General features: G+C 42.1%; 1 protein-coding gene across 4 annotated transcripts in view; it reads left to right on the plus strand.

Annotated features, from left to right (window-relative positions):
• GCS2alpha (glucosidase 2 subunit alpha) overlaps positions 1-25,719 on the plus strand; it is a 113,773-nt gene that overhangs the window by 16,687 nt on the left and 71,367 nt on the right. For 2 of the 4 annotated variants that reach the window (XM_055071687.2, XM_055071688.1), the window contains exons 5-10: positions 4,138-4,177; positions 11,354-11,374; positions 17,554-17,580; positions 17,668-17,898; positions 23,235-23,325; positions 25,014-25,110. In XM_055071687.2, coding sequence (XP_054927662.1) covers positions 4,138-4,177; positions 11,354-11,374; positions 17,554-17,580; positions 17,668-17,898; positions 23,235-23,325; positions 25,014-25,110 — 507 coding nt within the window. The remainder of the gene's footprint in view (positions 1-4,137; positions 4,178-11,353; positions 11,375-17,553; positions 17,581-17,667; positions 17,899-23,234; positions 23,326-25,013; positions 25,111-25,719) is intronic. The other 2 variants (XM_055071690.2, XM_055071691.2) reach the window with 2 other exon arrangements.

Consider the following 25,719-nt stretch of genomic DNA (forward strand, 5'->3'; position numbering starts at 1 on the left):
TTTCCCTTGAATCCCGTAAATTTCATTAAAAGCAGCCCAGGGGTTATTTTAGAAAAGCATTTCTGCGTTTTACATGTATTTGAATAGGTGCCATCGGAGTTGGGGCCAAGCTAAAGCTTTCTCTTAAATGCATCTGCATCTCCTCCTTTAAGCTACACAATTCTTTCATACCCTGCTCCTACATTCTTCCATTGTGTTTGTTCCATTAACATGTCTTAAAATTTGAATGAATGCATTCATGGCATATGTATGAGCTTGTCCTTTTTTTTTTTTTTTTTTCAGGTACATACTATTACGGGAAAACAGTTACTGACACTTCTTTTTGAATTATTAACCTTTTGTTCTGCTCCATTGTGATATTTCAGTATTGCATGCATTAGAGAAAATGGTTTGTTACCCTTCACTTGGTATGACCTGTTAACAATAAGCTATATTATTTATCAGGCTACAAAAAAACTTTTATGCTACAAAGTTATTTAGCTGTGTGGGCAACTGCACACATTGTGAGCAGGCAGATGGATGCACCACATGCTAATAAAGCAAGTGATTTTCTGCTAGTTTTGATGTGTCCATGCCGGTAACGGTGCTTTTTTTTAGCCATGCAATGGACCATTTTCTTACATGTTCCCAATTTGTGGTGAAAATGCACTAGCAATTTTACGCTGAAAAAGGGCATATGTGCAGAACAGCACATTGCCAGTTAATCATACGAAAAATGCATTCATGAAGTGCTGTGACTAGACAATTGTTGCTATGCAACTGACCAATCAAGCTTTTAATAGTTGCTCCTGTTCCTGTTTAAATCATCTCTGTACATCACTTGAGCCAATGTTTCCCAAACCTGCAACCCACAAAAATACGTGCATTTGGAGGCCAAAAAGTTATTTCGTCTTGCTTGTGGTCTGTTCTGTTTTCTTTGTGCTATGTCACAACCTAAAGTCCACTCCCTCTGAGCACCACCACTGTCCCTAAATTTTCGGTGCTGTGAGCTTTTTATTTTGAATGTGTGACCGGTAAGAAAGAGGACAAAAGTTTTTTTACTTGAGGGTCCTTGTAGTTATAGTAAACAAAGCTTGCCAGAACACACTGAGAAAAGTATGCTTGCTAAGATAAATGTTTTTGACTATTCTATTCTTATACTAAATCAAGTTACTTTATTACATTGGATAGTTTCTTCAGAGTGAGATGTTTGAATGTCTGCTTAAATGGTATCATGGAATTCATAATAAGTTTTCAATACTGAACCTGCAATACAGAGCACATGATTCAGTTTAGCCAGCATAGGCTACTTTGCTACAGATCAATTGTGACCCTGTGGGGTTCATGACCCACAGAAGCACTGCAGTGCACAAAATGGTTGGTCACCGAAGCGTCCAACTGAAATGAAGTGGCGGAGTCTGCATTGCCATAGCCATCAGTGGAATTTCTATGTGAATGACAGCAACGCCAGAACGCTTCGTGCCTATTTGTGCCTTTAAAGCCTTTACTCTTGCATTTACTGCCGCGCATGACACCGTGCTGGCTGCGGGCTTTCATAATTGCATAGTCGCTGTCCATGATCACGTCAATAGCTGCTGCAGTTTCTTCTGCAGCAGTTGCAGCAAAAAGTAGTTTCATTTTGACTCAATATGCATGTCGGCCGCGTGGATAAAAAGACTGCGTAGTTGCCACCCATGATCGCATAGAGAGCGACTGCGGTTTCATCTGCAGTTGTCGCAGCGAACGGTAGTTTCGTTCTGACTCGTTGCGTGTGTCAGCCACATGCCTTATGATACTCACATCAATATAGTATCGGCCGCGGTTTCCTCCATAGTGATCGCAGCAACCAGTTTCGTTTTGACTCTGTGCAAAGCTGTCGAGGATGAAGAGCACTGGCTACATCGTGATAGACGTGCGACCTGTTGGCGATCAGCTCACTGGCGAAAAAGTAATGAGCATGGACACGCACTAGTGGAAAGCGTGTCGCAAATGAAGGCGCGCGTTGCTGCCGTGCTGCGAAGGAAGTCGTGAGGCCTCGAGCGCAGCATTGAGAGCCAATCGGTCACGAGATGACGAGAATTGCAGCTTCCACACTGCATTTCTGCAAAATAGCAAAAGGATTTGCTCATTAATTTCCTAATAAAAGCATGCTGACGTAGTAAGCATTTGTTTCTTGTTTTCTGGATACCCTCGAAAATGCGACATTCAGCTAATTCGGACTCGTGACATCTTTTTTCCGGTCTCATGAAATCCAAATTAACTAGGTTTTTTGTAATATGCGATATATAGCTCCTGTCATATGTAGGGATGGGCAAATAGTGATTTGGTCGAATAATTTCGACCAAATCCCTATTTGTCCATCCCTACATATGACGAGTGCTATCTGTGCAGATTCCAAACGAAGCCACAGGTGACTTGGGGTGAAGCCCGCTTCCAGTCTTCTGCCTGTGGTCTCTCCCATTGCTGAAAAAAGCTTCCACCAAACATTCTTTTTTCTATTTGCTGATTATGCTTATTCTCAATGCATTTTGCACATTTAAATGTCAATAAACAAAATTTTCTGGTATTTGTATACGCCATCATTAAGTATTAACCCTTTGAAGGTCGACTTTTATCGCCATATGCTACCGCCCAGGGTCGATTTCTTTTATTGCAGATTCCAATTCTCGGGACTTATTTCGAAAAATATTTACCGTAATTTTTTTAGGGTGACCGTAAAGTGAGAAAAAAATATTTTGAGTTGGTATATATGTACTCATCATTCATGAATAACAACAATAAAGAAAGAAATAAACTTATAAAAATTAAAAAATTTGATGCATTGTTATACACATAGTTCAAGGCTTTGAAAATGCGCACACAAGAATATTTCGCAAGACTCAAATCTTCCTGCTCTTACACTAATATGTACATCCATAGCGTAATAGAACTGCGTAAGTGCGTGCACTCAAGAAAACTGTGTGGTTGTGTGCCCACCAAAAAAGCTAAACGTGTGACAAACTTCTACTAATCTTCATCTTATCGCCAACCAGAGGCAATTAGTTTTCTCGAGTGTCAAAAAAAAAAAAAAAAGAGCAACGGAAGCGCATGCACGGTGGCATCTTTCCTATGCGCACCCCTGTGAGCAGTAAACGAGCAAGAGACAGGAGGTCGCCCTTTGAGCGATTAGTAATGAGATAGCCATCAGTTTTGGAAGTACAAGAAGCCGCAACTGCCCGCGGAACAAAACCCAAACCGCCGCCCGCCCGCGTGTGCGCCAATGCGCGAGCGGTAGTATATAGACGCGTGGGAGCAAACTAGCTCTAAAACAAACCATGCAACGAAAACCGAAAGACGGAGGTGTGTGCAAAAAAATTCACTGTATTCCCACATTGGCGCGCTTTTTAAACGTGGAGATGGTGCCTAAATATATGGCATCGATCATTTTTGGACTTGTTTGCGGCGCCGTATGTTTACGTCATTGACCCTTAAAGGGTTAAAGAACCCCAGGTGGTAAAAATTAATATGGAGTCCCCCATGCAACATGCGTCTTAATCAATCGTATTGTAATTTCGGCATGTAAAGCCCCTGAATTATTTTTCTTTTTTTCTATCTCTCTTCTTCTTTTTTTTAACATTGGCACTCTCTTCTTTTGCCGTGGCTAGTACCCACAAATGACATTCTTTCCCTGTTTTCTCCCATACTGGAGTGAGGTACCAAGTAACGTTTACATCACAAGTTCCCCTTCTTCTCTATTTTTGCTGTGTGGCACACTTCCGGTGCCTGTTTTGCGTGTTTTGAACGATTTACAGAAGTGGTGTGTCATAATTGATGAGGTTGCTGGCGTTCGGTGTAACATTGGCACTTTTCTGGGAATCAAGGCGCTCTTGGAAGCAAAAGGCACAGAGGCTGCCATTTGAATTTTCACCTGCCTGTTGCAGCATACCTTGGTGTAATACCTTACAGAAACGATTTTCAGCACACGATCTATGTGTCACACTTGTTTACTTGCAATGCCCAAATCTGATGAGAGGCCGACGCTCTAGGCATCATGAGCCTTGTGGAACAGAATATCTGACTGTGCAGATTTCTTGTAGTACAAAACTTAATGTTGATATTAGTGTGCATTACTAAAATGTGCATGTCTTGCAACAGTCTCACACTTTTTCTCCCCTTTAGCAATGACGCTGGAGAAGCTGCTGGAGACAGCCAAAATGAGGTAAGAATTTTTTTGAAGAGGCTCTGTAAATACCTTTCAAATGTAGACCTGCTTGAAACAAGTTGTACCAATCTTAGATATTTCTTATGTTGGCTTAATAGAAGCTTGCTACACTGTATGTTGCATTGTTCAGGTGAAAACTTATAAACAGCCTCGGCGACCCACTGGCTTTATTGTTCTCAAGTTTCGTACAGAGCTGAGGGGATCATGGCACTGCATTTGTATGTCAATGCATTTAATACTACATGTGGGAACTGCACTTGCCTATTTCATGCAGCATGAATACATACCTTCTTGTTGTCCTTAGTGATGCCTGAATAATGACCCACCATGGTGTCTTGATGACTGTGGGACTTGGCTGGCAAGAAGTGCTCTTGGTAACAAAGGAAACGGGAAGCAACACCATAGTGCAAGCAGAAAAAGGCCATTTACTTCTCCTGCTATACAACAATGCTGGATAGGTGAAATATATGTAGCAGGCATTAGGCAAGCCAGACTGCCAACGAAGGAGCAGAGGGTTGGGGAGGTGCTATTATGCTGTCATGTGTGCTGCTGACCCACGGCTTAATACTAGCCGCTAGCCTATTAAGTGTTATTCGCCCTGAACGTTGTGTTCTTACATACATAGAAGGAATAGTTCCTCAATGGAGACACTTTGAGGGATCAAGCAGGTTCGATTCACTACGCAAGGTTATTGAGTGACTGTTCGCTTGTGCTGGACACCTTGGAGGAAGGAGAGCTTAGGAGAGGTCTCAACTAGCCCAGCCGCATTGGAGAAAGTGTGGCCACAGTTGTGTACTCCTTTTGCAATGGAGCGCTGGTACTGGTGGTCTTAATGGTAATTTCATAGCAATCTAGCCTCGGTTCCCTGGTCAAGCAAGGGAATCCGCTTCATGACTGTTGTTCATGAATGTTGGCATGACTGCACTTGCACTGCATGTTCCCAGAACTTTTCTTTTCCTGCTGTGTTCTGCAATTGCTGCAACACAAGTTTGATTGCACGGCACGCCAGTGCGGCGGTGACTAGGCAAACAGTGGATCCTTGAGAAAAGGGGGGACAGAAAGGGTGGAAAATGGATCAATAGGATGGCCCACCAAGATGGTAGTGCCTTTACATCAAACTTCAGAAAATGTCAAGGCTTCTCCTCTTTTGTATTCCTAGTCCATGCAGACGCTAAGAAATAAGTGATTGGTGGGTGCAGTCTCGTAAATGGATGTGCATTTGAGCAGTCGTGTTCATCCATGTTGGTGTCACATTTCCAAGTCAAATGGGAAGCCTTTGGCAGGTAAGATCTGCAAAAAGCAACAAGTATGGCCAGTCTGCGCACGTTGCCATCCTGCAGCCAAAGAAGGGAAGCAAGTTCTTCCCACACCTGAGTTGCTCAGGCTGTCAGGCGGCATTAGCATAGGAATGCTCACGCCATCGCTTTATAGCTCGTAACCAGGACACAGGATGCCACCTTCACACGTGTGTTGTGTGGGAAGCCGAACGTGGGGAGATGCAAGAGTCTTTCAGAAAAGATGTCAAGGGATGCAAGGCAGTTGAGCGTCTTCATAAGCTACTGAGCATAAGGTGACGGGCTTGATTCCCAGCTGCGGCAGTTAAGTAAACATTGCACTTTTTATATCTCCATTATTATTAGGTCCGTCTTGAAAATTTTTTCGGAAGTATACTCATTGAAAGGCATCACACTCATTCCAGGTCTCAGGCTTGAGGAAAAAAATGTTGCAGGACTTTTTTAGCCTTGAGCCTTCACTACAGTGTCTCACAGCCCATGTGTTTGTTACTTTGGGACGTTAAACACCCGTAATTTAATGCTCAAATAAAAAGATTTTCTCTGTGCAAGGAATAGTAGTGCCACCTCTGACTGCAAGGCCAATACTGCTGAGCGTTGCTTAGGGCCTACAGTGGTTGCTTCACCCCTGTTTACATGGGCAGCACCACTCTTCTTTCCGATTAAAAAATATTTTTTGGACAAGCATCACGGCAGATGGCACTTACTGCATGTTCAATTTGTACTGAAATGTGTTGTTAATCAAAACACACACAGTATCATGGCAAACAACATTGCTGATATGGTGTCGCTGCAGACGACACATACTACAAATTTGTCTGTACTGCACCCACAGGCAGTATTGAGCTTAACAAGCTGCCATATGCTACTCTTCTGTGTGGAAGTTGAATGAAAAAGTCTGGTTTAGTGAGGTTAGCTCTATACACCTGTCTCTTCCTGAGCAATACAACATTCGGTACTGCCAGTAAAGTTTATCAGGGTGCATGGGAGTGCCTAGGCTGAGCTCTTGCTTTTGCACCTTTTGAAGAGCTTCATATGTGCTTTTGCAGTGCTTGCCATGCATGAACACTGTGCACTCCCCCATCCATGCATGCCACAGTTCTAATTGAATGCTTCCTGCTACCCTCATTCTTTCCTTTTTCTCTCAATTTCTCCCATGGAAAAAAAAAATTTAGGAATCTGAACCTGTAAGTTCAGCCCTTGCCTTGCTTCACAGTGTGCTGCACAGAATTTTGAGCTTGCCACAGCAGATTAAAAATCACCTTGGCTACATGGTAAGCGGTTTGGGGGTGTAAAATGAAGTGTGCTGATTTTTGAGGTTGTGATTGCTTGGATGTGAAATATACAGTATTGACATTCTCAGGTTTGAAAAGTATGAATTAAAGACAAGCTTGCAAAATGTGGGCCATTGCCTTGTTTATGAGATGTCGGAGCGTAAGCAAATGACTTGACATGTTCTTGTGGCTCCAGAAGTTGACACCTAATGTCAAACATCAATATATATTTTTTTTTTTTTTGAAATATTGAATTTGGTTATGCAGTGCTGTGCCTAACTCTTCTTCTTTCTTTTTTTTAACTGGTGGAAAGCTGTATTGTCTGGAAGTGATTCACTTCTGAGGTGTTTTCATTGTGAGGTTTAAACAAAAGTGCAGATACTGTGGCATTCATAAACTCTCAAAGTGCAGGTCAGTGCACTGCTTATGATGAAACACCTGCACACAATTGAATGGTTAACGTGCTCTGGCTGCAGAAGTTTACACCTAAATGTAAACAGTAACATTACTTTTGTGTGTGTATTTTCTGAAAGACTGAATTGTCAGCAATTAATCATTCTATACGTGTTTTTTTCTAGTGTAGCATTGTACTTGTGTTTTCCACTCTGTGCTAACTACAGCTGTTGATGCCTTGTTGCTTGTAGTCAAATGCTGTTGGGGTTGATGGAATATGGAAAGCATCGATTCAAGCGTCTTTGTGCTATTTTTGTCAGTGTGTGAAACGTTATTTCGATTCAAGTACATGCAGCCATAGTGGACATAAAGCTGCGTGATTATTCTGCTCTGGCTGGTGCATAGGTTTCTGAGTGGTAGAAGCCTATGCGCCATGCGCAGCGCATATAGGGGTGCCACTGAAAGCCACATAGCGGCGGCCATTCCAACCACAAGGGGGCCTCGTGCCGGAGATGCCTGCTTCCACTGCAGGCATGATTTAAGTGTGTGCGTGCGATTTGCTGCTTGTGCGTGTCCCAAATAGTTACTTCTGCGGTGTCAGTGTGCGCAACGAAATCACACTTTACAATAGTGGACATGTGTCCGACTTCATGGCTGTCTGGGACGACATTCTCTCCTTACGCGGCAAGTGTTTGCGGCACGTGAGCGTCAACAAGTTTGCCTATGAAGTGGAGTTCATCGCGAGTATGCCGCTTTCATTATAACGCCCCGGCCGCCAATGGCTTCATTTGTTGGCCCGTGAACCAACATTCTTTATGCACACACTTGCTTTGTTTACACGCCGTGTTTTTTTATAGTAGGTTGAGGGAGCACCGTCGCGCCTGCGAATGGTTCGTACAGGTGCACTCACATGAGAAGCCAGCGACGGTAAAGCTTGCAAACCAGCATGATGAGCTTGAGAAAAACAGCACATATAGAACTCCGACCATAAGTAAGGGTTAATTGTTTTTGTGTTTGCATCTTAGCACTGTCTGCACAGCACAGATTTCACACGTTTCAGTGTTAAACAAGCAGAGCGCTTCAATGATTTCACGGGAGCACGCTAGTGAAATATCAGAAGATGCCATAGCTGAAAATTTGCCTTCCTGGTCAGTCAAAAGCGTGTTGCTTTTATATCTTATCTTATTTTTTAGTGTCACCACCATTTTTACTAGTATCACCCTCGCATCCAAATGCAGAATTAGACTGCATGTTGTATCGCCTGTTGTAGTGCCCTGAGTCTGAATAGCCAATGCAGCGCTTTTTAGTTAGTTAAAAGAGCATGTTGACACAACAACAGTTTGAAAGCAAATACAGTACAAAGCATGGCAGTAAATAATTATTGTAAACCAAGTGCTACATTGAAATCATTTTCAAAGCAGAGAAAACTACACTGAAGCAACATGATCATATATTGACCCATTTCATGCATGCAAACCACAACGCATGACATAGCTGGGGTAAAGTGAATATGCATTAGTTGCAGAGATCAGGGCTCTGAAGTTTAGGCTGCGAAAATTGCCACGAAGTGACATTAAGAGTTTAAAAAGGAAAAAGAACCGCGACTTCAGACGGGACGTGATGAAGGAGTGGACAGGATGAGCGTTAACTAGCAATTGAGGTTTATTACCATGAAACGCATCGCAGCAAAATGTCGCATCTGCGCGCAGCGTGCCTTGACATACTGATGAACAAAATGAAACACGTGGCAGAAAGCACCCTATATCACTATGGAAAGTGCCAAGGGGCAAAAAATAAACTATCACAGGTTAATCATAAACAGGGTTTTTAATAATCTGACAATCCCATGTAAGTTCAAACGTGGAAGCGCTCTCTAAAGGCGCAGCGGCATCAAACAGAAAAATAAGAACAGTGATCGCTCTAAAACTGCAGTAAACAAAGCGCGATTGCTTCTCCGTCGAACAGCCACGATCCACCGTCGCCATCGCTCTTCCTCGCCAAGCAGCACCATAAGCTAGGTGCGTGCCTGACGAGTTTTTGCAAGTGTTAAAGCACCCAACTCGCAACAGTTGCTTCAAGACATTGCTGAAGGCTGACAGGAGCGTTAAATTACGATCAAGAATGCAGACATAACAGCACACCCATTGGCGCTGACGGGAACAGTGCTTGCCCGAGCCCACTTACACTTCGCAGCCTTGGCGACAGATGGCGTTGTTGGCGCAAAACGCCGACAACGCCAGGGACATTTCTCATAAGGTCTCTGTAGATGCCACCATGTTTGAGACTAGGCAGTGGCGACCTCTTTCACAAGGCTTCAAGCATGTGGAAGTTGCCCTAGAGTTCCCTACAAGTTACTAGAGGAAGCTCTGCCACTACAGTGTCTATGGAAGCTGCCAGTATAACGTTTCAGCCAGCAGGGGAATGACAGGCAGTAGCACCACAGGTAAAGTTCATCCTTGAGACTTCAAATGTGGCTTTGTGATTTTTCAGATTGACCATCTTAAGCAGCATATTTCATCATAAATGCCACAATTCACAATGTTTATGCATGTGCACAGAGACTAATTGTCTCACTGTGGTTTGAAATCTGTGAGTGCTTGGAAATTCAGAAAGATAAAGCATAATAAATTGCATTGCAGTAATATTTGAAGCCACATGCTTGAAGAATAAACAAGACCATGTACCATCCATCGTAGTGACAATTGTAGGGACAGAGTTCCCTCTAATAATTTTTGTAGGAAGCTCTGTGGCCATCACAGTCTAAAAAGTGCAAGGAATATGCATCTTCAGCACCTTAGAGGTCTGTAGAGGCATACAGCATGTCTATTTGGTATAAGGGGCCTATTATGGTGACTGCAATGCCGATATGTGGCTTTTAGGTCGAGTCTGGCCACAAGCAACTTTGCCTAACAAAATTAAAAGCAAGTACATAAAAAGCAAGTTAGTGGAATAAAGGATGCAAGACAGGAGCATCTTTACAAGGATGTGGTTGATTTCAACAGCTTTGTGATGCGGAGGTTTAAAATGCCTTTTTCAACACTTTTGTGTTCTCTATGTTGCATGGCTTTACGTAGCACTAAAATAAGTTTAGCCTTCTGTATTATGAGAGTACAGTAGTCAACAGATAATTCTGGTTGTGAAGAGAACTTGAGGTAGCAGTTATTCTGGTTGAGATTGATATTATTGTGTTTGGGGTACACAGTGTAATATGTCAAGAAAACGACAAAAGCTGTCAAAAGGTTGATTGCAGAGTCCAATATTTGTCTCCTAATTTCTTTTCCATAATGAATGTGTTTTGCTGCCGAATGTGTCGCCCATGGCAACACTTTTCCACAATTCAAGGTACGTCTAGAATGTGTGTGTGTACAGTATTCGTAGCAGCCCTTGAAACCCTTGAAAGCCTCTGAATACAAGAATACAAACTTCAAGGCCTTGACATTTCTTGAATTTCAGGTAGTGCTCTAAAATTGTTTTAGTTTTGCTTACTGTAGTATTTTGTTGGGGCATATGTACGTACTCTTGGTAAATTTGAAAATTCTATCCAATTCAGTCTGTTTAACAGCTTTGTGGGCCAGGTTGTTAGTCACTTGGTTGCTAAGCCTTCTTTGTGCAGCTAAAGAAATTTTCCATGTTCTTGATGACTGTGTTTTGTTTCTAAGCTCACAAATATAGCTTACAGTTCTCAAATCTTTTGTCCGGGTCCTTAGTTCTTTTTTTTTATCTTTGAATCTTTTCCACATGAACTGCTATGAACCCTGAATTATAGGTTTACAAAGATGATGCGCAGTGTTACAAATGCAAGTATTGCGTCAGTATTATTGAGATTTTATAGTAACATTGATGTACTAGCATGTAGAATACCACATGTCCTGCCTCATGAGATCCTGGTAGTAACCCACTAAATGAAAGTATCAGTTTGACTTGCCTCAGCTTATGGTTGCATTAGTTGTGCTGCTTTTGTACTCGAACTGGTGAAAGCTTTCAACAAGTCTAACAGTGCCAACTGCAGTACACAAGACACAAACAATGCACATGATTTATGTTCTATTTGCACATGTAATTCGGGTCTCTCATCTGCACTGTTCACCTTGTCAAAAGTAAACCTTCAGCCAGCCTGACATTGTACTCCTGTGTGGAAAGCTAAATTTTGCTGTGATTGGAATCTGTATGTGTCATGTTGACAGGAATCAAATTCTGTTCTCCCTCTTTTTCAGGATGATGAAGAATACGTTGATGTTAGTATTGCTTATATTTTGTCGGGCACTTTGTTTTGCATGCTTCTTTTCCATTGGTTGCAACAATGTGTCAATGAGCTTAAGTGGACAACTTTCTTATTTTTCTTCTCACTGCCTAAGCCGGATTTTTTTTCTTTCCATCTTAGGGTTCAGAAAAATACTATGAATACGTTAGTATGTTGAAACTTACCATTTTTTTCGGCTTCATTCTGTGAAGGCCGTGTGCTCAGTTTACAATTCCTGTCTGACAAATTTGTCTCGGTTTTTCTCTAACTCTTACCCTTATACTTTCGTTATGGACATTTACAGTGTTCACAAAAGTGGCCTTACAACAAGGCTGCTCTCTCTGTAGCATTGGTATATCAGTCCTTGTTGAATCAAAACTCGGAATTGTTTAATAGCCCTTTAATCCTTTTTCATGCTGTTTACATATCCACTAGAGTTTTGAATTGTTCGATTAATGGGAGTTTGAAGCGAAACAATAGCGTAAGCTATAATAGTAAATTCCACTACCAGATCTCTTAGTTCAGTCTAATTGTGAGCAGAGGCTTGGTAAAACAGAAAGGAAGCTTTAAAAAAAATGGAAGCCGGCAACGCCTACTAATAATTACCACAAGAGCTCTCTGTGATCTCATAAATATTCTCAGTGTCTGCCTGTGGTTAATTGTTTGTCAATAAAAAAGCTTCCATAGACACGCAAGAGTAACAGATGCGCTAAGGAACCGTGTGGTGTCAGATTGTCATCATTGATGCCACAGTTAAGGCTTCAGATTCAAGTAAAGGGAAGCTTGGTCACAATTTTCTGCTATTAATCAATGTTCTCATGCAAAAGAAGTGCACACAGGGTATTCAAAGAAGAATGCATTATTAGTCTTAATATTCATTTAGTGTTCTTAATTAGAACTGGTGGAACTTGGAAGTAATTAAGGTTATCTGCTATTCATGCATTCACCTAGATGTACATTTGCTAATTTTTTGTTAGCTGGGTAGTGAATGTTTATATTCGCACTTTGCTAATTAACTAGGTATCTGGCAAGCATGAAGCCTCTTTTTAATTTCAAGAGCATAATTGGAAGTTGTCATCACTCTGGCACTAGTTAAGAATGTGAGCAATTTTTTGCCCTGAAGCTGACAGGAAGGTTCATTGCTCCATTGCTTGTGCTCCTGCTTTCAAAAAAATCCTTTCTGCCCCAAGGTGTACTTCTGTCTTGCCGCAATTCAATTGTCATTCTCATATGAATTGTTTTTCTTGCCATTTCGTTTTTTATCATACTAATGACAGGAATGATACCTGCACTGCATGTTAATGAAAGGGGATTGCAATGACTCTCAGTTGCGGGACAATTTGCACATCACAATATGTGTAAGATACCTTCATAATTGCTGTAGCGTTGTTGCTGTATCTGCTTGCATGACACATTTGGCAGACTTTTATACCACACTGTTCACCTGTTTTGTATGATTTTCCCGTCCCTTGCCTGATATTGCACAACTTGTTATATTGTATCTATACCTTAGTGATCAGCAGTACAGGTTGTTTGAGAAGTGGTAGTACAGTCGTCCGATTTTTGGACTCCCTAAGAAGTTTGAAAGCATCAGAAAAATCGGGCACTCGGAAAAAACGGATGGCATGCCTTTTACTGTCCTCAAGTGGTCAGATTGCAACAGCCAAGTCCAAAATAGCTCTAAAAGCCTTCCAGTGCACTTCTTAGACATCTTGGTGCTTGTATTGTGACAGGAGACGGTGGGTGTGCACGTGATTTATTAAGGAACACATACTATGTCTTGTGACAATGACCCCGTTCCACTCTAGGTATGCTTCACCGCAATACATTGCGTATGCTTCACCGCGTAACACTTCTTTATTGCGGCGAAGCTGACTTTTGGAAACCGGCATTACAGTTTTTTAGACCCTTGCCATGCCTTCCATGCTTCGAAAGCACTGGCAAGAAGGGTGAAGGTGGAGTTGGTGCCATTGCTGACAGCAGTGAAACCATTCAATCAAAAATCGCAACAGAACCTATCTCTTGATGACTGTCAACGGTAATGCTATAACAAAGAATCAATGTAGTGACACAATGTATTTCCACTGTTAAAACAAGTTATGTATTAGGTATGTTATATATGACGCCTCTTTCACGCTTCCCTAAGAACACTCGGCACCATCTAGTGGCACTACCAAGAAGTCCGTGCGTGGCCTCTGAGACTAGAAGCGTGGCACGTCGGTGCCTGCGAATGTTCAGAATTGTTCCCTCCGTTGTTGCACACCCAGTAGCACATACTCGGTGACCCAAGTTGGTGAGAAGTTCAATTAAAAGCGGCACACACCTAGTGCACTCATGGTGCAGCTCACTAAAGCATGAAAGGCGCTGTGTCCGCGTCTTGCCACTGTCGTCCCTTTTCATGCGCTAAAAAACCTCACTTATAGAATACCTACGCTCTTTCATGAAAGGCGTTCATTGGAAAGCAACACATATCCAGTGCATTTGTGATACAGCCTGCTAATGTATCGGTTTGCTGTTGAAGAACCCTTGTGACGTGGGTTTGTTCCCGTTAAGCATCGGATAAATTTAAAGAATGCTTTTACTCATTGTAGAGCGGCACATTCCCAGTGGCATATACCTAGTTTCCAAAGTTGGCGTCAAAGGCATTCATTGAAGCACGGCGCACACATACTGGCACACATATCCAGGGACCCAGGTTGGGATTAAAGAGGTTCATTGGAGACCAGCACAGACGGAGTGTCATATACCCAGTGCTCCAAGTGGGTGTCAGAGTTCCTTTTAACAACAGTGTCAACCACTTCCTCATGAACAGTGACCCATGCCAGCGAGAAAGAGGTTTGTTGAAGGGCGGCAAACTTGTACACATTGCCACATACTCAGTGAACTAAGTTAGCCCAGTGGCTGGTTTTGAACCCTGTTACCTCAGCACAGCAGCCTGATGCACTACCTATTCAACCGTGTACTAAGCAGTGACCTAGATAGGCAGGAAGACAGTTAAATACAAACATACATAGATACACAGCCCCCGGAAAGTGCTTGAAGTACCCTAAGAATGCTTCAAAGAAAAAGATCTGGACACCAACCAAAATGCTTTAAAAATATACTTGCATTTGGGCTGCCCCCTGGGAGTCTTGTTCACAATGAAACAAGCGGCAGCGCTTGTGCCCTTATTATGAGCGGCTCAAGACATGATTAAGGCACTTGACATACATGGACGGTAGATTGCCCTCGTAATTAAGAGTGTGCGCCATAGTTTCGGATGATTAATGACTCAGCATAAAGACACGTAGAATGATTTCGTTGCTTGGCAATGACGCGAGATTTTTCTTAGTTAATCATATGTGACATAGTTAAGCAGTCTTCGGCCAGGGCATTCGACGCAACGTGCCATTTCTGGATGTCATTAATGTGCTGTTTAAGTCTTGTTTTGAAGTTGCCGGTTTCTTTAACGCTGACATAGCAACAGTCTGCATGTGGAATGACAGACACCACGCCTGGGAACTTGACCTATTTCAAAGGGTGTTTCACATGCATGAGCTTGTCAGTTTCTTGGAGGGAATGTGCGCAACCTGCACGTTATATGACCGCAGGACGTGTGTAAGCGTCTCACTTATGCCTGGGACGTATGGTATCGAAGCCTGTTTTTTGAAGGTCCAGGGTTGGTGGGTACTGCGCATGCCAGCTGGCTCCCTACTGCGTCAATGAAGTACTCGGGGTATCCACAAGCCGTCAATTCTCACCGCGCAAGTGCATTGTCTGCCTTACAGTCTTCTGCTGTTGTGCACACGTTTCTCACCAGATGAAGAGCGCCAACAAAAGACCTCTTTCACAAAGCAGGGTGCACCAATGTGTAGTTGAGGTAGTGACCAGTGTGAGTTTGCTTCCTAAACACCTTGAATAACAGATTTGGCCCTTTGCGTTGCACAAGGATGTCCAAGAACGGCGGTTGGCCTTCAGATTTTGCTTCTGTGGTAAACTTAATTGCTGCTTGTATACTGTTTAGGTGAGCCCTGAAAAAGTCGAGGTTCTGTCGCTGCAAAACACTGAAACAGTCATTGACATATCTGAAGAAGACTTTCGATGTCCATGCAAGTGAGGACAACACCCGGAGCTTCGATTGCCTCCGAAATCGATCCCCCCATTGCCGCTCCATGTACTTGCCGAAAACATTTCTTCTGGAACGTGAAATATGTGTTTGATAGGCAAAACTTTAGTGGCCTACCTAGATCATGCACCTCGGTGGGGGATCTGTTATGCAACGTCGGGTCCTCGTCGAGGGCAGCGACACAAGCAAACATCCATGGACATGTCTATTGGTACACTCGTAAACAGAGATACCATGTAAAAAGATACAAAGACATCGTCTGGGTTGACCCTTCTCCCTTTAACCTTTTCAATGAAGTCATATGTGTTGCTTATAGGTATCACAAGAGTAGCACCCCAAGAATGCTAATGGATTAAAAAAATGACAACGAACAGCCAGGCGCTTGGTGGCGAACATCGAAGTAGCTAAGCCTAGCATTGCAGAGTGCACGAGGGCCACAGTGGTTACTGCTGGCTACGGCTGCCAGCAGACTGGTGTGCGAGAGTGCTGGGTTGAGGCTGCGAGATAATAAAAATAGTGGTTCTGCCTTTGGTTAGTGTTTCAGACCTGCAATCATGACAACGTTTGAAAAATTGGACTAGAAAGGGTTTCAGTATCCGAAACTTTAGATACTCTTATACATCACTCTATGGGATATACGGCGGTGCCATGAAAACGTCCGAATTACAAGGCATGTCCGAAAAATCAGTCATTCACTGTAGTGGCTAAGTGCTTTTATAGAACACTTGTTTTGCTTTTCTCAGTGCAGATAACTATAAGAGTTGAGAAAGTAGTTTGCAGTTACATTAATACGTTGATAGGAGATTGTGCTATTTCAGGCTTAGTCTGTTAGTGGAAGAAATGCTAGTGATAACCAGGTAGCAGTCTATCAGCCTGCTCACACAATCGTTCATTACCATTTGAAGCAGGGATTGCAGCCTAGATTTTATTATTAGTGCCCACATATGAAGTTGGAAAGCATTGAAGTTGTAATGGCAGGGACTTTACAGCATGTTGTGAAAGTGAAAAAATAAAAAAATAATAAATGAATAAATTTGCATAGCTCGATTTGAGGAGCTGCATTGTCTCTTGGAGATTGCCATAGGTCATGAATTTGGGCAGTTCCAGGAATGTTGATTAGATACCTAACTGGGGAAACAAATTCTGATGTGCTCTAAATAGTATGGAGTGGCAAAGCCGCACTAGCCATACCAATGAGACAGTTATCCCAGGGCATTTTGCATGCATTAAAATTTATTGTACAGTATCACTGATACTTTGCCGAATATGTGATTCCTGTCCAGCACACCTGTTGCTGGTGGCCTGTTTTTTTTGTTTGGTGTTTCAGGGAACTTAACGCTGTCTCACCACATAATGGGTAATATAAACGATGGCTAATGTTTGTAAATGTCTGTTATCATTTCACTGACCTGGAATTGGTAGCTAATTGCTTGTCCCATGTTAATTTATCATTTATTCACTTCAGCAAAATTATGCAGTAGGCTGTTTGGTTCGACATACTTAACATTATTGCGCAGAGCAACGAAGGGACAGGACTTGCTCAAGAAAACAACACACGACACCTGAGCGCAAACTATCAACTGGTTTATTTTTCTGCAAATGAAGCATCCATATAGCCTACATGCATGTGCAGGGGTGCTCTCCTTGATCTACCTGCGCCCTCTATTGTCAGTGGTTATGCTAATCCCTTTATTGCTGATTTAAATAGATGGCGCGCTGACACATGAGCCCTGTGGGTCCATCATGATGTTGTATGCTTCCACGACTTCTCTTTTTCTTTGGTTCCTACTTTTCAGCAGAACCAGCCTTGTGGAAGATAGCCTTGCACTTGCGTGAAGCGCATAAATGCTGTGCAGCAGATCTAGATGAACTGTTGTAACGTTTGCTAAATGTTAATATTATGTAGAAATTTGTTTTTAAAAAAAAATTGTGTACCTTATCCCAATGATGGTTACCAAGTGGTAGGAAGGTCTCGATGCGCTATAACTATGTAGTATCTGTTGTTAAACCTAATGACCCCATGAGCTGACATGCATGTTCTGTGATTGGAATTTTCTGCACATTTTTAGGATGATGACGAAGGTGAACAATCGGCCGTAAGTTTTGATTTCTCTTGAAACTTGAATAATTTGTGCTTGTAACTGCATGTGTTTAATATGGTAGAAGTTGATTTCCGTTGACAGATTCCTCGCATACCAGGGCCTAGAGATGATCCGCCGGACGATTTGCTTGACAACCTGCCAGTTTCAGATACTGTGCGCTCTGATAAGAAACAAGAACAGCCTGATGAACATGCTAAAGAGCCGTTTGATGAGCATGCTGATCAGAATGCTGAAAACCGTGTCAACAATCAAATTAGCAAGAGTGCATTCAAACAGCCAGAGGATGCTGCTGACAATATGGGAATTGAAGAGGTGAGGCACGGCTCTTGTTGATTAAGTATGTGTTGGCGTGGAGGTTGTGTGAGCTCTGTGCTGGAATAGGGAGTTTTAGATTTTGCACACCCAAAGTTAAGGATTATAAACCACGGGGTGTGCAAGAGAACGCAAACAGGTAGACAAAGAAATGCAAGCAGGACATAGGACTTGAGGTTTTCAAGGATGTTTGGGTGCACAATTTCTAAAGCTCCCTAATGGGTCAGGTGAAGAGGCTGTGTACCAGTTTTGATTAAACAGAAAAGTTCAGAAACTGTTTGCTTCAAGTTGTTCTCTTTCTTTGTATTGTCTTTTTGTTTATGACCACAAAACTAATTAGTTTCTATAATTTCTGTAGTTGGTTATCTGTACAAGGGTTGTCAAATGTTCCTTAAAGGGCCCCTGAAACGGTTCGGACAAATTTTGTAGACACTTAGGGTACAGCTTAAGTAGAACATTCGCACCACAATTTAAGTGAAGCGTTACGTATTAATGGAGCTACAAGCGATTAGAAGTTACCCTCCTCCCTAGCCATGCTTTTACTCTTCAACTCATTTGCCGAGAGATCGGGGCTAAGCTCCGCCTTCACTGGTTCTGCGTCACGATGCGATGTCACATCGTCCACTTCCAATTGTTTTGGAGCCCGCCCACGCGAAACCTCTCCGCTGGGCCGTCGACCCCAAGTGAGAGCTATCGAAGCAGCATGCCTTGCGAGCATTCTGTTGTAGCACCGAGCGTGTCTGGTATTCCGGTAATCGCACACTAGCTGAACGTTTCGACGGAACAATGGAGGCATAAACTCAAGCTGATGAAGGAACTTTAGCGTAGACGTATGTGAGCTGCCTGATCGGTCTCCACGGTCCAGCCACCCGTTGGCGCAGAGCTTAACCAGCCATAGAAAGAGCTAATATTGCTCTAACCAAGTGTAAAGCATTTTAAACATGTACAAGAACAATGTGTTAACGATTACACTCCTGCGAAAAATTTACACCAGCAGCAAAGAATACATTTTGTTAGTGCTACTGTGTGTGGTTGAGCTCTATGCCACCAGGTGGCTACACCGTGCAGACCATTCACATTCGAGCTTCTGTTCATCCCCTGAAACGACATGCAAGGGGACTTGGCCAGGCACTGTCCCCTTGCGCTTGCGTTTACCCTAATACAGGACTCGCGAAACGCTACTGTGTTAATCTTCCGGTGTAAAGTGATGGCCACAATCGCGCAAATCCTCATGCCGATCGGATAGCGGCAGTTCGATGCGCTGCAGCCAGTCCGCTCGTGTACTGGCTTGCAGAGGGACACGATGTCGCAGCTTGACATATTGCCAGTCACTACGTTTGCAGTCTACAACGCAACAAAGTTGAATCATAGCACTCACGAAAAGACAGACTGACAATGACGGCGAGCTCTCGTCAAAGACTGAGCATGTTTTAACATAAGCAGGCGACACTTGCTGTGTGCTGGAAGTGCTTAAGTGTACTGAAAAATTGTTCTTGTGCATTCTCTATGTTACTTTCTTTTTATAAAAACAAATTAACTAACATTACGACTATTACGAACATCATTTGTTTACCATAAAGTTGGAAAAATTATCGATGACGCTCCCTGGGCAGCCAGTCGGATAGCTCGCCCTACTAACATCATTGGGGTAAATGATGTCAAATGGGTAGGGGCCGCTTAAAATTCAGCTGAGCGATGTGCTGCAATCGGCAGCAATGTACAGTTTTAAAACCGTATAATAAATTATACGGTTTATGTGGAGCACTTAACTGCGTCAATTAATGATCAGAAGGACCTACTCTGACTTGGTACGTCTGTACAAAATCATCAAAATTGTTTCAGGGTCCCTTAAACCAAACCGTAAAGCTGGGTTGGGAATTTTATTTTGTAAGCATTAAAGGGACACAAAAGCGAAACAATAAATCAGTTGAGTCTAATAAAGCATTGTTTGAGAACCCTGCAGGCAGTCATTTAGAAATAATAGTTTGATTATTATACGAAAAAATGAAGGTCGAAGTATCAGTATTTGAATTTCGCGCCGAAACCCCAATGCCAGTATGTTTTCGCATTAGGGCCGCGATCGCTGACTAAAGGTTTTCTAAACTTGTCATGTTTAATACGTATTTGGTTTCTTTAATACAATGTAGTCAATCTGAGCCGCTGTATAATTAAGTAGGCCCTAGAAGATGCCATCAAAATCTATGATGTCACAGCGACCAGGTGCGGGAACTTCAAGGAGGCGTCGCCACTCGTCTTTCATTCTTGTGCTTTTTCTAGTTTACCAAGTGTCTTATCGTGGTGAGAGTGGTGTTTTTGGTGTAATAGAAAGGTAATTTACGGATGCAGGAGAAATCATTTTTCTCTTTAGTGTCCCTTTAATGTAGTTATCACAAACCTGTTTGATGTTAAAATCTGTGTATGTTCGATGTTACACATTGTTGTCATTGTAAAAGCAATCTTGAAAGGTTACAGGAGCAAACACATCTATCGATGTTGTAAACACTGTGACCAAGCCACACTTAAATTGAACTTTAAGAGCATACTAACTATACCTACATACATGCATTGTTGCAAATGCCAAATGAGGGGAACAATTGCAGCAGTGTCACTGATCTACTTCCGTGGTCCTGTATAATTATCACTTTTCTTAAGGTCTCTGCGCAGTTTTGTCCAAGTTTCAAGTAAAGCTTCAGGTACAGTGTTCGCGGAATGAAACGCGACGGGGAGCGCTTAAGTAGAACGCTCCATATGTGAAACAACTCTATGGAGCACCAAATCATGTCGCTAGTTAATCTGGTCATCAAAGGTAACGTGGACTCTGATCTAAGTGTAGGCGCCAAAATTGCGCCGATGTCACACGAACTGCAAACGGTGGAAATGAAAGTATGCGCATTAGTTAGCCCTAAAGTTACACGTTCCATTCCATGAGCACTGTACATGCACTGATCTCTGGCATCCAACAAAGCACTTATCACTTTCTTTTTCTTGAATAATGTTGCCTTTTTGGTGTGAATGCATGTTTTTGATATCACATGTTTAATATTTTTAGTAGGCAAGAGCCAATTGCTGCATCACTTTTTTTTTATTGATATAATACTGCGGACTCATGGTCCAAGCAGGGTGGTCAATACAAATACAAAAGAAACAGCAACGAAAAAAGGCAACAGTAATACAGGTTCAGAAAGGTTACTTACTGCTGTACATATTATTACACATCGGTGATGGGAGACAAAATTTATAATTTTTGCTGCCCAAGCTAAATAGTTGCAACCATCAGAATTTGTGTAATAATTGCCAATGCAACTATCAACAAAATTTTACTAATTAGCTTTTAAACAGACTTTCAAGAGCATCCTGTAATCGCAGAATTGAAGTTGGCCATTTCTCAAGTACTTTGCACTATACTCGTTACCATGAATATGCGTACCAATTCACCGAAGTTTTCATTTTGGCTCACCTATTATAACCTTTTTGGTAGAACCTGTTTCTCTAGTACCAATTATGAGAAATGTGGACTCTTAATGTGCCATTATATATATTCCTGTTTTCTTGACGTTTTTCCATACTGCATTTTTCTGCCAGTGCGCAAACATTAACTGAAACTTCAATGCATTTCGCTTTAGATTTTGAGTACTAGTATTTCAAAAGTGGTGCAAGGCACTGAGTTTCTAGCGTTAAGTTGTTTTCAATACTGGTTGACCATCGTGCCCTCAAGTCAATAATTAGAATTTTAATTTATGTGTAAATTGTATGATGTCAATCACACTGGCAATCATTGCATAAATTCTGATGCCCACTATTTCCATGAAGCTTGGTCAGTAAATGATCATTTTTTCTGGAGTTCCTCAGTCTTAATAATCTGAGCTAGTTGTCATTGAAACAAGCGATATAACAGGCTGCCACTGCAATGTCATTGTGTGACTGCAATCGTGAGTTTGGTAGGTGACTGTTTCATAGTACAAACCTCTGTCACATCTGACATGAAAATATCTTTTTTATATGCAATACTTGTTATAAGCATACATGCTTATTCATGATAATGTTCTTTATACCAAGTTTCGACTGTACTTGCAAGGAAAATTGTACTTGATGAAGTTCCTGTGAGGCAGCCAGCAACAAGTCTCCTCTCCCCATCCTCTGAAACTCGATGTCATACGTCGCTGTCCAGGAAGCAATCTGCCAAAACAAGAGCATCGACAACCGACGTGACTCATCTCTGCGAAGCCTTGTTGACATTCTTCCTTAGCAACGTTGGAGATCACTTTGTTGTATCAAAGGCCTTAATGTTTTGATGATCAGATGTACACTTTGTGGGGGTGCCTGGAGTGATGTCTCCCCACTTTGGCTATCATTCAATCTCTTTTCCTTGATGGAAGCTTTTTGAAGGCCTATGTGAGTAAATTATTTGTGCCTGTGTCGAGTTTGGTTTTGTGCCACATTAAAGACTCCTCTATCAGGACACATTACACTGCTTGCATTTTGGGAGCTTGCAACTATAGGAAACAGGGCTGGGCTGGTATTAAGCTGCAAGTAATGACTGTAGCCATCAGTTAGTGATGAGAAAGCTAGCCTCTTTGAGCGGGCACTGCTCAGTTAGGTCAGTCGAAGTGGAGGTAACAAAAGCTGATGCACACCAGCCATCAGCGTCATTTTAGTATTGAGCAGTTCTTGAGTGCATTGACTGAAAAAAAGTAATAAAGGATGCCAGCCACAGAATAAAATTGAAGGAAAGACATTTTGAAGATGAATTGAAAGAAAGTCCTTTAGTATTACTTTTTTTTTTATTATTTTTCCTGACCAGACACATTTCCATCAAAACCTCAACCTCAGTGCATTGACTGTATGCCCATTGCGTTATTGAAGAATTTTGTCACTCAAACATGAAAATAGTCGAAGTCGTCCACTGAAAAAACTGCCCTAACATTCCAAGTAACTCTCCTGCTCGATAGATTTCACTAGAATTTTAATTTTACAGGTAAATTTACAACTTTCACATGCTTTCATCGGCATTAGTAATGACTATGTTCTTCGCTTGTTCAGTAATTTAGCCAGCTCATCACTTGTGCACTTGTCTTTGTGTAGTGCCTAACTGGTAATCTAGTCATGTCAGATCCTTACACCATTAGCTGTGCAGATTGGTCTCACCTTTGCAGCATGTTTTGCAAGGCTGTGGTGGGAATGCAGCTCAAAGTACCAAAGTGTGGGAAGATAGGTGTGTAGCATTACAAGCCTAACCTTTAAATGCTGCACAGCTGTTCGCCATCTACCTAGCTGTAGTATCATTCTTCTTGGGCTTGGCTGTTCTGACAACCACACTTTTGTTGGAATATTGGCAGGCTGAGAAGGAGGGCAAGCCCAAAGACGATGGTGACATGGAAGGTGCCTGGGAGGAGACGTTCAAGGGGCACACAGACTCAAAGAAGCATGGTATGAGCATCTTCTAATTGATGTTGGCTCCGTTGCTTAGGCTTTTTTCTTGAATTGCAAGACACGCAGTGCACTGAAATTAAACAATACTCAGTTAAATATGTTCAGAATCTGACATGTGAGCTCTTTTGCAGAATGGAATCTCTTAAACGTTATGCCATTAGGGTTGACTGCATCCGAGTTGTCTTTGTGCCTTGTGGTAGATTAAACTGGATGTCCTCTAGCAGCACGAGCCAGCGTACGACTTCTGTCGGACGACAATATATGGTTCATAATTATCAGTACCTTATTTCCATCATGTAGTAAAGGGATACAAAGAGAAACACTAAAACAGTGCAGGTTGATAGTCTTATACCCCTGTCACATGGAAAATCTAATATAATTTCCAACAAATGACATTTGTTACGATTAATGTCATTATCACAGTGCGCTGTCACACGGCGAAAACTAATGTCATTTGAAAATTATGATAATGGCGATAGTAAAAAAAAAACTCGAAAATAGCCTTAAACTCACTTTTGTCCAATAATTATTTTCCAATATGCTGAATTCGACTGGAATATATGATCGTCCCTTTCACACCGTAGTGTTTGATCACTAATTTGTCCACATTGCCAACGAAGTCTAGTCAAGCCAAGCCAAAGATAAGGCAAGCAACATGCCGAAAAGCACGATGGGCACATCCACTACATCTGCTCAAGTGGAACGAGAAAGGCAGTTGCATGTCATGGCCGTTCTGATGTGCATGCGGGCTCCTAATAACCTCATGCTTGGCGCGTGTCACAGGAAAACACGCGCATGCTTTTTCGTCAAGTCAATTGATGTGGCCGTGGCCGATGCTCCGGTGTGAACAAACATGACTGCTGCAGCGAAAGCTAAAGACGGCTGTCTAGTCATTGCATTGAGAGTAGCTTTCTGTAATTACGCACGTGATGGACTTCAATGTCGTTAAAGTAATAATTAGGTAATAAAATTGATAGAATAATAGTGATTTTTTGTGAAACAAAAAATCACATGCTGTTTGCGAAACACTGGTACGCTCGTGGTGTCGAGGATACACATTCAGTTCCAAAACGAATGCGAATGAGTTTGGCGAACTCATTTGTTTGTAAATGTCATTACGTTTTACCGTGTGACAGCAAACAAATGGCATTATCAGCGAATGTCATTGGTTGTAAATGACATTAGATTTGCCATGTGACAGTGGTATTAATTCTGCTGTAAGAGGTTGATTACTAAAAGAGAAAATGAGTCATTCCAATTCTTGAAATTCATGCTGAAAACCCAGTGCCTGTACGTCAGTATGACAGCATGGATTTCAAAGTATTTTTTCATATTTGGGCCTTTGCTGCTCAAAAAAAGTACCTAAAGCTTGCCAAGTTCAGTTGATCCTCCTTTAGAATAAAATGTAGTTGATCTTTACTGATAAAAATTAACTAGGCCCAAGCAGGTGACATAAAAGTCATGACATCACAGCCAGCTGGTGTTGGAACTTAAAAGTGGAGTCACCACCCATCTTTAGTTGTTACTTTCTTGGCATTCTAGAAGGCTAGTTTACAAATGCAGCCTAAATAGCTTCTCTCTACTGTCCCTTTAGGATACATTTTAAACAGTGGTAAATACATTTATTCCTATGCACAAGTGTCACATGCACAAGTTTGATGAAGCGTTTGTACTCATTGGGACAGGTCCCATGTCAGTGGGCCTTGACTTTACATTCGAGGGCTTTGACCACGTCTATGGACTCCCGGAGCATGCAGACTCTTTTGCTCTTCGCTCCACTGTGTGAGTCGTGTTTCATTTTCATTATATTATGCTTTTGGTTTGCTCGTTTTGGTACTTGAAGATGTGTGCTTAATTGTGACAAAATGTTCCGGCCATCTTTGGTTCTTGAGAAAGGGAGAAGAAAGCACCAAATCTCTGCATCTGTTACTGCGTTCAGAGTTCTACACAATGAGCAGCTGTTTTGCGCACTAATCCTGTGCAGTTCTGTGCAATTGTGTGCTGTCATGTGCGAAACTTTTCTATGCTATGCTGTGCAATCGTGTGGAAAGCTAAGGCTGCATTACTGCAGCATGTGATAATGTCAAACAATTTTCGCCGCTCTGCCTTTCTATATGCCCTTGGTAAAGTATTTTTTCAACTCCAGTAAAAAACATTAAATTTGCCAAAAGCAGGACAAGCTGGTTACCGACATTATTAAACATTGTCACAGCGCTAAGAAAGAGGAAACACATCCTGTGCATTTAATATATAAACTCACATTTTGTCTTTCGTAGCACTGTAACTGCATTTCACAACAAAAAATTTGGCTGAAAATTAATAGCGCCGGTAAGAAGGGATACCACCAATGACTCTTCGTGCGGCCAATCACTTCAGGATACTGGCTACACG

The sequence above is a fragment of the Dermacentor andersoni genome, chromosome 7 (assembly GCF_023375885.2).
Source record: "Dermacentor andersoni chromosome 7, qqDerAnde1_hic_scaffold, whole genome shotgun sequence".
Lineage (NCBI taxonomy): Eukaryota > Metazoa > Arthropoda > Arachnida > Ixodida > Ixodidae > Dermacentor > Dermacentor andersoni.